This window comes from Amaranthus tricolor, chromosome 2, assembly GCF_026212465.1.
Source record: "Amaranthus tricolor cultivar Red isolate AtriRed21 chromosome 2, ASM2621246v1, whole genome shotgun sequence".
NCBI lineage: Eukaryota > Viridiplantae > Streptophyta > Magnoliopsida > Caryophyllales > Amaranthaceae > Amaranthus > Amaranthus tricolor.
This window is the reverse complement of record NC_080048.1, coordinates 38,881,238-38,896,977: the sequence shown is the minus strand read 5'-3', so window position 1 is coordinate 38,896,977 and position 15,740 is coordinate 38,881,238. Positions and strand designations below refer to the sequence as shown.

Here is a 15,740-nt window from a genome sequence, read left to right as displayed (position 1 = left end):
GCCCTTTTCTTTTCTCTTCGAAACCAAGGAAAAGAAGTGAACGAGTTTCGGCTGCTGTTTTTTATACTATACACTGTGCTTTGTTTGAATCGGGTCAGATCAGGTCGGGTTTTATATGCTTGACATATTAAAATTGTTAGTTAAAATGGTTATCGCTTCCATTTTCAAACTAATCGCTAAAACGTTTGCTACGCCATCAATATGCCGGACATTTGTTTATATATATCAATTTAAATCACTGACGTTTTTACTTCTTAAAATAGAATTATTGAGAATGATATTGGGGTTTTCGGGGAATATTGATCATACATTATATGTATGACTTTATCTCATACACGTATTATATGTGTTCTTTATAATGGCCACAAGAAATTAAATAATGAGATAAAATAAAAAAATTATACAAGATATTTCTATTCGAAACAAACCTCAAAAAAATTTAATTAGATTTAACTTAGAAATTAATTATCATTTTATTCATTAATAAATTGAGTAATTGACATTTTAAAATGCATGATATAGAAAAGTTAGCTAAAAGAATGATCAAATAATTTGTTTAATCCATTTTAGTTATTGATTTATTTAAAAAAATTATCAATAATTTTTGATATATTAATATAGAAGTTTAAATGTATATAAAGTATTATGTCGTAGATACATAAGAAAAGTACGAGTTAGGAAGGGTGGAAAATTGTAATGGCTAGATTCAAGATGATAGGGCTAAAGATTTGTAATTCTTTAATTTTAAATTGAAACAAATTATATTAAATTGACTCATTAATCTTGTGCACTTTATATTTACATGATGAAATTGTAGATGATGCTAATTACCTGGTGTCGACTTGAACCAACTTCCTTATTATCACTAATAAGAATAATATTTCGTATATCTAAGCTTTTAAACCCTGCCAAGGTGAGTGTCATTAATAGCGTGTGGGTAATGAAATGCGATGTTGGCTTGAACTAAGGCATATGTCCGTACATTATTCTCAACAGCCCCTATTGCTACACAAAACTTGTAAAACAAAAAGCAAAGACGTCAAAAAATGATGGACTCAATCATGATAATATCAGCCATAATGAAGTCAAGTGGTTTGATACATACCCAAAAGTATGCAGATCAAGAATATCGTTTTGGGGAAGGAAAGTAAAGAAAAAACGAACAATTCTCAATCTTAAAAAGACAATAAATGATCGAAACGGATTTGGATTTTGGCATCGTCCGCCATTCCTCAATCCTTATATCTTCCAAGGCTGCCAGGGGAGAAGCACAGAAACCACTAATTGGAGGTTATCACGTTTGTGTGTGCATCACGCCTCCAATAGCCCACAAGCGCCATATTATGCAAAGCAAAAAAATAAAGAACCAACTCATCTTTTCTACTTCATAGCTAAACGAAACGACCCCAAGCGGTCATTCATGATGAGTAATCAAGGCTATTCACTGCAGAAAACGAGTATATAAATTAACATTCGTTATTTTTTAACCAAAAAATCAACAAAAGACAATGTGCACATATGGATCATAAACCAACCAACCTCTGCTTCTTCACCAGCATGAGCTTTTGCAGCAGCATCTGCCTTCTGAATCTCATCTGTTTCAGGGTGAGAACAGCAAAGACATTATAATATTGAACCGCCTGACAGTTAAAAATGATAAAATTAGTAGAGTATGTTCTTCCCAGCTTATTTGCAGTTCAATTTAGGAATGCTATCAATTTCTTTCTCACATTCCACTAAATGAGTTCAATTTACCCAATCTTTTGGGATTAAGGTTCGAGAATGTTGTTGGTGTTGTTATAAGTTCAATTTAGTTCTAACAAGTTCATTTATAAAAGTCAGTTCATTATAGTTCTAATAAGTTAAAATGACCACGTCTCAAGTCATGAATCAGATACAAGATAGTTTGACCGTACATAAGATTGACAAACTCATGAGTCATGACGCTAGTAATTTAAGAAAAGAACAGGTACCAAGAACTGGACAGCAGAAAGCATGGCGATACAATATGTTGGACTTTTAGAAATAATCATAGTAATAAGATTGACAACTCCTAATCCATCTTATTACTATGATCATTTCTAAAAGTCCAACATATTGATTCATATAGTAGCAATTAGCATTGGTCTAACGGTCGTTCGATAAAAATTTTCCTTTAAAACATTTCCGTGAATCAAGTATGTTTTGTGTTTTATATCAATCAAAAACTTCAAGCATCCAATTAAAATATTTCAGTGAATAAAGTCTTTTACGATTTAATGTCCATTTTCATCAATCTATTATCCAATTCCACAAGCCTAAAATGTTTAGAAATAAAAGAAACCCGTTAATGAAAGAAACTCGGACCAAGAAATATGATAATCCAGATCTAAATTCTATGAGACAGATGGAGCTTGATCCCCCTTTGTTTCCTTTAGAGAAAGGGGTTGGAAGTTGAATTTGTGAAACTGAAGCAGAGGATCTGAATAATGAACCATTGTTCTTAATTACAGGGGATAGCCCTAGCTTATGGTGAGAAGGGCTTATGAATTAGTGCTACAGATCTAAGTTGTCTACTATGTGCAGACTTCAGGAAATTTGATAAACAAGGAGCAGACAAACCTAACACAATCAAAACAACATCTCATATCCCAATGTCCTTTAAGTGCCTTCCACCTAAGGTGAGGTTTGAGGTGTCGGATAAACGTAACATTACCCTTATTAACGATAAAACTAACAAAAAGGTTATTTCCGATTGATCCATGGTAGCAAACATCATGTGCAAATACAATGAAATTGTGTTCAAATTGTTTAGAAAAATAAAATTACCTCCTTCCTCTGGAATGTCAGAAGTCCAAAGGGTAAGGTTGTCCCTGAGAAGCTGCATGATCAAGGTGCTATCTTTGTATGACTCCTCATTCAGAGAGTCAAGTTCTGAGATAGCTTCATCAAAAGCTTGCTTGGCAAGGTGGCACGCCCTGGAAACATTTAAAAAAAAAAGACAAATCAGAAGAAATGCAGGATGCAGGCCTCCCCATCTTCGACATTTACAATTAAAAAAACAAACCTTTCAGGGGAATTCAAGATCTCATAATAAAACACTGAGAAATTGAGAGCCAGTCCCAAGCGTATGGGGTGTGTTGGAGGTAGCTCAGCCTCAGCAGTCGTAGTGGCATTCTGAAATTGGAAGTGTCAAGCTATGAGTAAATGGACTACTGAAAGAAAAGAGGTACTATAAATGCGTAATCATTCATATGTTACTGATGTTAGTACTATACGGTCACAGCTCTTCATACAACTTACACATACATGGAATAAAGCCCAAAACCTACACAGCAAATATGTTGAGTATCATATTACAAGTGCAAAGGGAAATAGATAATCCCGAGGAAAAAATCATTACAGTGTAGGGAATCCCAAACGCCAAATCATACTATACCTCTAGAAAACGGTATTCATTACAAGTAATAATACATAGACAATGATGAAACTTAAAAAATATAAACAAACGGAAACACAAAGAACAGACCCACTGCGAAAGAATGATCACAAAATACATACTAAGAATTTCAAGATAATATTCACAAAACAAATGGAAAAGAATAACATAACAAAGCAACCCAAAGCAAAAAGAATATTGCCAAATCTTTAGGGTTAACTCTTTTATAATCTTTGGGATTGAAAACATAAGCTACCAGCATGGATCAACCATTTAGCATTACTAAATCAACCTAAAAACTCTAACAAGAAACCCGTCTTTTGAAAGGGTACAAGACTATGGAATTTGAAGCAAAATACAGCATACAATACACTATGTACATTTGATAATAGGTTTAAAAGCAATTGATTCTTTTACTATTCACATAAGAACAACACAACAAATTAAAAAAAAATAAGAAACAAAATTTCACCTCATATGCTTTCATGGACTGATCAGCAGCCTCTTTTCTCTCATTACCGGACTTAAACTCGGCAAGATACCTATAATAATCCCCTTTCCTGCAACAAATAAAACATAAAACACATTAATACAAACAAACAGATTAATTCTCAATCACCAATCACCTCGATTGAAGACGAAACCCTACAAATCCCATACATTTTGTAATAAAAGACAGTGGATTCGCCAGCAGTAGCAGAAGGAATGAGATGCTCGTTGATAACAGTCATAATATCAGTACAGATGTTAGAGAGTTCGGATTCCACTTTCTGCCTATACTCCTTAATTCTCTTCACATTCTGCTCATTTCCTTTTCCTTCCTCTTTTTGTTCAATCGATGACAAAATCCTCCACGACGCTCTCCTAGCTCCGACAACATTCTTATACCCTACAGACAACAAATTCCTCTCTTCAACAGTTAACTCAACATCAAGTTTCGCTAATTTCTTCATCGCATCCACCATTTCTGCACAACTCAAAAAAAGAACTAAATCAAAACCTAAATGCTCTATAAACACTAACAAAACTACAAAAAAACTAATTATTAGCAAATAAACAGAAAATATGAGAAAATAAGACCTTCATAGCGTTCAGCTTGCTCAGCGAGTTTAGCGATGTAGACAAAGTTGTCGCGGTCTTTGGAAGAAGCCATTGAAAAGAACAGATCTAAGAGATGAAAAAGCGATTCTCCGCAAGTATATCAGAGGATAAGAGATTCTCTCTCCTGGAATGGAGAAGGAATAGAGGAGAGAGAAATATGAAGAATGGTGGGTGGGTGGGAGGGAATGAATGATTATTGGGGGAAGGTGGTGGGGAGAATGGGATGTTTAAGGTAGGCCCCACTCTCACCCTCCTAGACAGCGACATGGAATCTTTCTTGGGTTTGGCCGGGTCAATTTTTTTATTGGGCCACGGTAGCATCGAACTTTCATAAAACGTGAGTGGTATAAGGTTTTTTCATATGGTAGCATTCAGTTTATACCTTATCTAACTACCGTAGCATTTTCTGTTAAATTATTGTCACTTTTTGTTTAATTTACCATTTTGACGTTTCTACCCTTATTAAGTATTGGTTCTTGTCTTTATAATTTTCTCTAAGCACTTGAGATCGTTGATGAATTAAATGTCAAAATAGTAAATTAAATATTTGAGAGCATAAAAATGGTTTAAGGACAAATTATAAAGACAACAACTAACACTTGATAAAGGTAAAAACGTCAAAATGGTGAATTAAATAAAAATTGACAAGAATTTAACGGAAAATGCTACGAAAGTTAGATAAGGCATAAACTGGATGCTACCATGTGGAAAAATCTTACAAAAATGCTACCACTGACGTTTAATGAAAGTTCGATGCTACTACGTGGAATTTTCCGAAAATGAATCCGTCTAATATTATAATAAATTATTTTAAGATTATAAGTGATGACTCTAATATTATAAGTATAATTATTTCTTATAAAAATTGTGAGTTATCATGTTAATATGAGATAATTCTATAGTGATATACTTTCTTCTATTAGGCTGGTTCAATAGGTATATTTCTAATCTTAGAATAAACGCTTAATAACCTTACTGTTTTAAAGTTGATCCTTTTCCTCTATTTGCAAACCTCTCTTTTTCGTATGATATGTAACCAATCGTAATGAAATAAACCACAAATGACTTTTTAATATAAAATTATGAATACCTTTAATAAAATTGTTTAAAATGAAAATAAATAAACTTATGATGAATTGGACAGAGTAAATAATACATTATTTTGGACTAAAAATTGTAACAAAAAAAGTGTAATACACTATAAAGGATTCATTCTACTTGATACACTACAACGCCAATCTGTAGTGTAGAAAACACCAACAAATTTATCAAGTTGTAGACTTGCAAATCGGTATAGAATACACCAAGTTTGATTCACCAACAAATTCACAAAGTTATATAGAATACCCGAAACGTAACGATTCTCTAGCATTTAACATCCAGAACTTCAAACAGCAACGAGTCAAATGAAAATCTCGATAGATACAATCATATTAGCTAAAAGGGTTAATATTCACATAACTCAAAAATTTGAACAAATTCGCCCAACTCTGGCTAATCGCTGTAGACATTTATGGGTACAACTACAAGCAGAATAGATCAATGGAAAACTTATAACAAGAGTCTAAAACCAATTTCCCTAAATAGAGTGCTGTAGCATTGGTACATTCCGGATTCACAAAATGTCATTTTTTCAAACTTTCAAGATACGACATACACCTGTTCCATTCCCAATATGGGTGTATCTTGTTAAATGCAACTATGCAAGTATGTACTTTTTCGGTTAACTTGAAAAAATAAGAGCCTTTCGCGAGATTGCCTTTCAAATGTGTCTTGAGTACCCATCTAGCCGTCGCTGACCACTGGCTAGGCTATTTGGAATCCATAAGCAAACATCAAATTGAAATCAATTTTCAGATGTCAACTTTCAGAATGGCACAACAACTTTCAATGCATCACAGATTTTCTTCAGGTCAGATTCAGAATGTCCGGCCGATACAAACAATCTTATTCCGAGAGGTAGAGGACATTTATCAAGTGTTGAACGCTTCGAACTTACAACAAAGACATTATGCTCCTCTAAAAGCTGTATAATATAATAAGAGTGAGAATTATAAACTTACAATTCAAATGCATATCTAGTGAAAAGCTCGGTGCTTAAGGTACCTGATAAATGATGTCTTCAAGCAACTGCATGTCATTCTTTAAAGAGCCTGTGGAATTTACCAGTTTAAGGAAAACTATAGGAGAATGAGGGTTGCTTGTAATTTCAAAGCCTTGGAGATCCGACAAACCTGCAGTTCCAAAAGTGTCAAAGTAGCACAAAATTGCTCGTGAAGCTCATAAGAATTTACTCGGATGAACATAGCAATTCTGCAAAGATAAAGGGTATTATTCTCTACTTAATTTATAGACAAACTATATAATTTATGGCCTAAACAACACCACCCCAATCCAGACATATAAACATAAAGAACTAGTAAATTAAAGTCTGATCAGTGTTTTAGTGATTATTTTACTCGACTAAAACTTAGGCTATATGATAAATTAATTTATGTACCAAAAATTACAACCAATATAGTGTTCTTAGAAACTTTTAAATGGCCCAGATGTACCCGTTCTTACCCTAACGTTCTAGTCTCGCACAAACCTCAGTCCCTTTGATTTTGCTATAACAAGCAAATATTGTAGAGGAAGATTCAGACCAAAAAAAGAGGTTAAAAGAAATAACGTTCTGGATTCAACAATATGCCAAGCCATGATAATATATAGAAATCCACAAGCCAAATTTTGTAGTGGCAAGAGCAACACTGTCTATCAGAATTCATATGCCAACAATTTTAGTCTTTAGAGCAACTGCTGTCATACATGAGACTTGTTTTCAACAACAACAACCGTGTTTACCCCAATGCCAACTTGTTAGCAACAGAAAAATAAAAACATACCAGCCCATAATATTGCTACATTTTCCTTCAACTTCTTAATCAAATTAGGATTTTCTTCAAGAATGTCAATAGCAGAGATTGCAGCACTAGCTAGGTATGGAGGTAAAGAAGCAGAAAAGACATAACCAGAGCTGCTTAGCCGCTGCAAAAGAAACAACAAGCACAAGCAATTGCATGTCATTTAACAGCAGAGACGTTAGCTTTCCAATTGTGTCTAGGGAAGAAACCAAGTTGACCATTACCGGCACTGTCATCATCATCATCCTACCCAGTGTGTACCGCTTATAGAAAAAACTATGGATAGGGTCTGGAAAGGGAAGGACGGCGACAACTCATACCCATAAAGGAGAGCGCGGCCAAAGGAGTCCCCTTAATCTTCGTGCAAGTATAAGGTGGACTTAGTCTACAATATTTTTAGTGTGAACCCTTCCTTAATCTTCCATTTACAAGTCTACGCTGTTCACTCTCCACTCCACTTAATTACACTCTCTACTCATACTCCTTAAATTAGGTTGGTGCACACTATATAGTGTACACTAAGTCCATACAAGACAAACTCTTGAATTTCAATTTGTGATGCAAAATAAATCATGAGCCTAAAACTGATAAGCATAACAAATTTACAAGTGTTGGATCATGTTGCCACTTTGGCCCCCAAATTCAAGTGTCGAAACTTTCTCATAGAACATGCAATATCAAGGTCATGATTTTCCATTTAGACACCTAGCTAATTAGCTTAGCTTCGGTTGAGTGATTTTAAGCCAAGTAGAATGAACTTCTGAAAATCAGGGTCACAAACAAGCTTAACTAAATGGATCAAACAAAAAGTCAAAAACCAATATGAATGAAAGTATGAGCGTTAGAAGAGTATAACTCTAACTCACAATTTTCAAGCACAAACTCTGAAGATTTACTCAAACCACAAGTGAAAGATATTGGAGGTTATTCATAATAATTTATTTAATAGTCTGTCTTATGTTAAGCAGTAATCCTTTGGCATTCTTAGTAAACCTTTGGGGTTCAGGGGGACATTCACTTTACTAGCAGGCTTATATTAATTATTTACACAACTCAATAAAAACCAAGACAAGCGTCACAATGCATCAAAAAAATGAGTATAAAACCTAATCCTAAACTAAAACAAACACATCCAACTCATATGAAACTCACATGGAAAGCTCAAGATGTCTTTAGAAAAACTCGTGAAAGGAACGACCTACAAAAATTCGAAGTTTTAAAATAGGTTCACGTCATATCCTACTCAACAGTTTCAAGAGTCATTTTTAAAGGTGTCCATTCGGATGTTTCGGTAGGTTTCTGGTATTATATCTCGAGTTAGGTTATTTTAGGTTCTTGCGTATATGTAAATATCTCAAGAGTTGAGTCTTGACAATCTGATTTTAATATTTAAATACGAGGTGTTTCAAGTTGGTTCAGGGTCTGACTTGGTTTTGGTCGATTGTAGTCATATTACACACCAAAGACATGAAATGGATGTTAAATGGCCACCCTACCAACCTCACGTCATCACAATAACAGTCCATAAGAGAAACCTACATGACACCAAGAATAGGCTAAACAAGCATCCCAAAACAGCTCCAATAACAGTCCAAAATGATTTTACGATGCTTCAAAATTTAAAATCACTCTGTATGTATGGCTTCTTAGAATTGTTTCGACATCCTATTTAAGTCTAAATAAAGTGGTTGAAACTCTATGAAAAGAAACGTTCACATGCGCACTAAAATATTCCTTTGTATCACCTTTCACCCAAATAATCCAAAGTATTAAACCTTTGATTATGCTTTTTGCCTCATTCATGACTCTACAAGGGTCATAAAGGATCCGTTAATAAGTGCTAAGTTTCTCCCTAAAATAGCTTCAAAAACATTGATCCTTAGTTTGAGAGTACTTATCTCGAACATACTTGCATCCCAATATTATCTTGACTCATTGGATTCAGTTAACTGGTTGTATCTTCGTAGTTTAGCTTAAAAAATCTAAACAAAATGTTCAAATTTTATCCCTTGAAACAAAAGAAAATTAGTCTAGGAAGATTCATCGTCCAATCCTTCTCTCAATAATTTTTTTATTTTCATAGATGAAGTGTTAGACAAGGCCGGATGAAAATAATGTATTGTTACCAATGATCTCTCATGTTGGTTTGTTTTGGTTTGTATACCTAACAGACCCCAAATTTTAGGATTAAGGCTTTGGCATTGTTATGTGTTCATCAATGGAATTACAGAAATCAAAACAAAATCAGTATTAAGTACTTAACAGAATGATGTCCGCTAAACGAGTCGTAACTCGCGAGGTGTCACATCTTCGTTATGGTAACCACTATCACGACGAGATCTACAATTTTTTCTATGGTAATATCCCTAGATTATCCTCTTTATTTTATCATCATATTTAAGAATTTTCCTAGTCGTCACTCATCTTGAAATACTTTTTTGAAACTTACAATATTCTTATGCTTGGTCCTAGGCTCATGTATAGCATGAGAGCGCAACATAGTTAAGTAATGCACCAAGCTTCTAGAACGGGAATATTACTAAAACAAGATTGGTTATCAAATAATTTCGAATTTGTTAAGAATATCTGAGAAGCGGTTGTTATGTGGCATTTCTTTTATTTAGAAAACTCATAATGTAGAGGGTATTATGAATACACTGGATGGGGCAGAAGAAAGGATCTAAAAAATTAACGCAACTGTGTACTACACCTTGAGAGCTTTGAGTATGCTCAAAATACTCTAGTTGGGCACTTTGTTCAACTTATCAATACGATATTTCAAACATCCTCTCTACGCTACTGCTTTTCTATTGTACTTTTTCATATTTTGTGCCGTGCAATGCTTAAACTACAAACCCACGACTTTCCCCTTCAAACACCTATACATAGCCTTTCCACCACTATGACAACCACCCTGCACATTACATATTCAAAACTCACACATCTTAAAAGCCGAACTTGTTTTCTTCCCAAACCTGTCTTCCGTTGTTTCACGAAGACTGCCTATTCTTGTTAAGTTTTTCCTCACTAGCTTTGTACCTTGAGAATTTGATTGTGAGTGGTCAGTGCACTCGCTCATTTATATATACATACTACAACCAGACCAAGAGTAGCAATTGAAAAATTGAATAATTTTAACAAGAAAAATTAGGTTGCCTAAAAACTCTTGGTGTCAGGCCATAACTATCACAAAAAACACCAGTCTGCAGCTAAACAAAGCTGCAGCATACAGAGATATCTCATCTAAGTGGTAGATTGTAATCCATCATTCATACCTGGTGCTCAATGACTCTTGAATTTCCAGTACAGAATCCTCCTTCTGCAGCTAGTGCATGACCCATTGCAGCTGTTATGATATCAATCTTCTCAGCCTGAAAACATGTCACCAGTGGGTATTTTAAAAGAAATATAACAAACCAATGTTACTTGAACTCTTCCTTTGACTTAAGTACGTGCGTCAAATCCTCAAAACTCAAACATAAATATGAAACTTTGAGTCTTTGACACTTCTTTTTGGGGAAAAAGCAAGATTTTTACAGAATAGAGTCAACATTTTGGGCAGTACTCAACTCCAACATGAGTACTCGAGTCCAAGTAACGTAGAAAGAAACAAGTAAAACTTCAAATCTCATGTACATACAGGAATTCCATAATATTCCGTAAGACCTCTTCCAGAACCACCAAGAGCACCAAATGAGTTGCTCTCGTCCATCAAAAGGCGGAACCGATATTTTTCTTTTAGATTAATAATCTCATCTAATGGAGCAATTTGACCAGAATTCTGCAACCAAAATTAATTTTGTTAAACATTACATTGGTATAATATTATCTGTATTAGTTCTTTCAATAGAATATCCTCTACGCATCAAGAGTATATTAACCTCTGTACATTCCATTCTTATTTCAACATTAAAATGAACAAACTTGAATCAAAGTCAAACATATACGAGGTAAAAAAAGAGGTATTTGTTAGAAAAGCTCTAATAAGAAAAAGTAGCAAAACCAAATAGAAGATTTCACTTATTACTTAAAATCAGCACATGTCTTGCCGGCAAGATATCTTGTCAATTACAATTGACTCATGACTGGGAGGCAAGATAGATAAAGATCATGTTTTAGAAGGTTCCTCGTCTACCAAGGTAAAATGAGTATGAAATTATCCGATAAGTCTACTGCTTCTAGAATAATGCCAGCCATTTAACAGAAAACAGTAAAACACACCTGATAAACTCCTTCAATTACAATGTAACGCCGTATCTGTTTTGCCCGTTTGTTGGCAATAGTTATCTTCTCCAATATGCTTTCTAGGGATTTCATATCATTGTGTTTAAAATACATAATTTTACTTCTTGACAAATGGAGTCCGTTTTGAATGCCCCAATGAACACCTTCGTCCCTGAATAAGCACCCAGCAGTTAGAATAAGAGCATGAAACCTTATCTACAAGAGAGAGAGAGGACATAACACCTCAAATTACAAAGGGAATTGCATGATAGTGATAATTCATTTAACCGCATTGGCACATATGAAAAAAAAGAAACAAAAGAATCATTCTAGGAAGAAGCCAAATGGTTTAAACAAGCAACAAATGGTCAACATTTGAGTGAACTTGACCACTATACTAGATCAATCACTGTCAAACTAATACATAAGCACTCGCTATTTCTTCCCTTCTCACAAACAAGAAAACAATGGTGAAACCAAAAGCAGGTGAGTACTGCTTCATAATTCGCATACATAAAATATTAGAGGACAACAAGTCCATCTTAACCACATGGCTAGCCATCCTCTAGCAACTTAAATACAGTCAAGACTGACAATTATACTTACACAACAATAATATCGCCTTTCTTGCAAAATGCTGGAATTGTGCTAAACATAGTGGAAAGGCCGTAAGAGTAAAGTATTGAGTCTGGAGTTCCCAAAAACTTTGCAATTCTAGACTCACAGTCCAGGTGCACATCTACAACAGAGAGAGCAAGAAACAGTTCCACAGGAAACATGAGTCAAGTTTAACAAGAGTTAATCAAATCATGAGCAATTAACTCTCACCTATAGTTCCATAGAAACCACGAGGACCACAAGAACCAACTCCATATTTCTCTAATGCAGACGTACAAGAATCCTGTAAGCAAAACAAGTGAGATTCAGTAAGTATGCAACAGGCAAGCAGAACATGGTTCAAATATATAAGAATTTTCTCACAAGTAATTTTTCATGTCCAATTAATCCTAGATAATTAGCAGATGCAAAATTCACAACTTCCTTGCCATTGATTATTGTGTGTGGGCCTGCAGCACTGCATCAACAGATTCCTCTATTAATTAAAACTCTAATTTATAAAACGCAAAAGATTTAATGTTTCAAATCAAACTTCAAACAAAAATTGGTAGTTAAAACTATAGAACCTCTAAGTTGTGATCGAATAGCAATATTAATAAACTGTAGAATAGAAATACACACACTGACACACACTCACGCACATATATACTCATCAACACCTTGATAGTAATTCATACTAACAATGAAAATTCATAACACGTCAACATGAACCAAAACTCAAAAGAGTAACCATGATTACCTTTCTAATTTCGGAGGTTCACGCTGCATTTCTTTTGTAATAGCTGGAATAAGGGGTTCAGGAGTCCATTCCTCACATAGCTCATCGATTTCCTGTCAACAAAAAAAGATTCAAAGGGATTTGAAACAACAGTGAAATATAACCATCACAATAGGCCTACAAACTAGCTCACTGAAACAATCGTTTTCACATATAGCAACATGAGAAAGTAACAAATAAGCAGTGAACAAGAAATATTATTAGACTACCAGATTGCATTACTACACCTTTAGCAACTTTACAATAATAACTCATAACATAAAGCAACTATATATCTAAATCCAATGTAGAATCAAAGATATACATAGAAAAAGGGAAGTAGGAAAAAGGCTGAACACCCAAAATAATAAACACAGAATAAAACAGTATGAAGATAGCGCCATAGAAGGGGTATAAATAAAATCTACCTGGTAAACAACGAGGTGCTTACTACTTAGTAACCTACCTTCTTTGTCAACGGTCTCTTTGGGGGCGCATAACTTTTCTGAGTAAGCAAATAGACAATGACCACAAAGAGAAGACCTTCGACAAACAGATGACCTTCAACAAAAGCATAAGACAAGTTTAAGAAGTTTGCAAGACATAGTAACAGTATCTAATAAGCTAGTCCTTTGTTTGGACAAAAGGAAATGGAAAGAAAGGAAGGGGATGAAAATAAAAGGATATTTCCTTCATTTAGATAGCATAAGGGGATGGGAGGGTAATGAAGGGAAAGGAACTGGAGGAAAAAACCAGGGGCGGAGGCACTAATTGTCTTATCGGATCATTTGACCCCACTTGACTCTTCGGACTCTTGAAAACTTTATGTATTTTGGCTATGAATAGTAAAAGAAAAATAAATTAAGGCTATTGCATTGAACTCACTTGACATAAAAAGTATCTAAATTGAAATTAGTATACTAATCAATTTGAATGAGTAAAAATGTATTATAAGCTATGATTTTTTGTGTGAGAAAGGTTATGGTCTATGGGCAAATATAAATTAGTAGTGCTTTTTTTTAAAAAAAGCAGAACTTTATAATTTTCAAGCGAATAGCTACTTGATATTTCTAAGCTTTATATATTCATTTTATTTATTTGTGAAAATTGGACATAAATTGACAAATGAAATTGTATTCATTACTAAGTACAAAATTTTCATTTAAACAATATTGACTTTGTTATCGACTTTTGACATTGAATTTTTTACCCACTTAATTATAGTTATAATGTTTGGATCCACCATTGGTAAAAACTCTTAACATTTTATGTTAAAAAGAGTAATAATCTTCCTACCCCCTTCCTTTCCATCGTAAAATGGTATCCAAACATACTCTAAAAGGGATGCGATATAAAAGTGAATACCCCCAATTTGCACCCCAAAGACATGAGCACGAGCAAACGGAACTTCAAAAGCCCTTGTCACCCAATCTACAGAAGTTTGCAGCAAGCTTGTGATAGCTGCTTCCATCTGCCGGAATTCAACCAGTTGAGAACCATATAAATTCAAGTGGTAATCTCAAAAAAAAAAATACTATGAAATGCATTATAGCCAAAAGAACAGAAAAGTTGAGTGAATTATACCCTACTTTCAATATGTATTATAGATGAACTAACACAACCAATTCTTTGAGAACCATATAAATTCAAGTGGTAATCTAAAAAAAACTATGAAATGCATTATAGCCAAAAGATCAGAAAGTTGAGTGAATTATACCATACTTTCAATATGTATAATAGATAAACATTAAACTAACACAACCATCCCAATCATCCAAAACATGGACATCAACAATTGCACAATATAATCATAAATTTTAAGATCATCAACTATAATCCGATAATTGAAGAAGCATCAATGTAAGATATCAACTGAAGTTGTCGAAACATATGAGATTGATTCGCTGGAACAGAGCATTGAAAAGAATTACAAAGCTTGTCATCAATTAGGGTTGGATAAAATTAGAAAGAAAAGTTTCATTGCTATTGAAATACAAATTGGGGAAAAGAAACTAAATTAATGCTAACTCATTGCACAAAGAAACTAAATCTGATCAAATGAATGAATAAAAATAATTACATACAATCCACAATTTGGATCAGAACCCTAAAATGCGATTCATATGCAAATAAAGAGCACAAATCAGTGTTCTTACAGTTGATATCTGATGCAGTTGAGATCTTCTTGCAGAGGAAGAGAGGAAGGGACACAAAAGAGAAAAGCGTCTTTTTTTGACGGGTAGATATTAGAATAGCGTTCAAAAACAATGAGCAATAATGGTAGGAACTAGAAACTATCGGTTCATCGGCCTTGGGAATGTACAAATCGCGTGCGTGGGTCCAAAGAAGACTCTCACCAAGATGGTTTAGTCACAGAGCGCCACTTGAACGGGCACAAATCTTTGTATGCCACAGACCGAGGACGTACCTTATATTTGGGTTAATTAATCAATAATAGAAACTTTTAGCATAATGAATCATTTGTATGAAACTTCTGGCATTAAGATACGAGTTGTTTTTGTACAACTTGTCTTGTATGTGACCGTCTCACGGTGAGATAACCTTAAAACAAGAAATTCATAAGCTAATAGTTTTTATTATTGAATTGTTTAATCCTAAGTATGAGGCATGTCTCACGGTGAGACCGCTTCATACAAGAATTTGTGGATTTTGTAGGGATTAAGCGCATGTTAAAGGATGCATCAATCTTAAATACTCT

General features: G+C 34.2%; 2 protein-coding genes across 3 annotated transcripts; both read right to left on the bottom strand.

Moving 5' to 3' along the window:
- Positions 1–1,047: 1,047 nt before the first annotated feature.
- LOC130806328 (14-3-3-like protein B) lies at positions 1,048–4,695 on the bottom strand. The gene is made up of 7 exons (XM_057671351.1): positions 4,499–4,695; positions 4,079–4,385; positions 3,891–3,978; positions 3,047–3,156; positions 2,809–2,957; positions 1,540–1,595; positions 1,048–1,444 (listed from the first exon to the last, which is right to left on the bottom strand). The coding sequence occupies exons 1-7, from the start codon at positions 4,569–4,571 to the stop codon at positions 1,442–1,444; spliced, it is 786 nt and encodes a 261-aa protein (XP_057527334.1). The 5' UTR covers positions 4,572–4,695; the 3' UTR covers positions 1,048–1,441.
- A 1,225-nt stretch (positions 4,696–5,920) lies between these two features.
- On the bottom strand, positions 5,921–15,391 carry LOC130805358 (long chain base biosynthesis protein 1-like). Of its 2 annotated transcripts, XM_057670126.1 has the most exons (13): positions 15,178–15,391; positions 14,387–14,492; positions 13,488–13,582; positions 13,004–13,095; positions 12,628–12,721; positions 12,475–12,547; positions 12,253–12,385; positions 11,644–11,818; positions 11,063–11,203; positions 10,698–10,793; positions 7,405–7,546; positions 6,626–6,753; positions 5,921–6,545 (listed from the first exon to the last, which is right to left on the bottom strand). In XM_057670126.1, exons 2-13 carry the CDS (start codon positions 14,490–14,492, stop codon positions 6,387–6,389), a joined length of 1,434 nt encoding a protein of 477 aa, XP_057526109.1. In that variant the 5' UTR covers positions 15,178–15,391; the 3' UTR covers positions 5,921–6,386. The 2 variants fall into 2 exon arrangements, with proteins under 2 accessions (XP_057526109.1, XP_057526110.1); XM_057670127.1 differs by lacking the exons at positions 13,488–13,582; positions 14,387–14,492 and having other exon boundaries at positions 15,178–15,332.
- Positions 15,392–15,740: the final 349 nt, after the last annotated feature.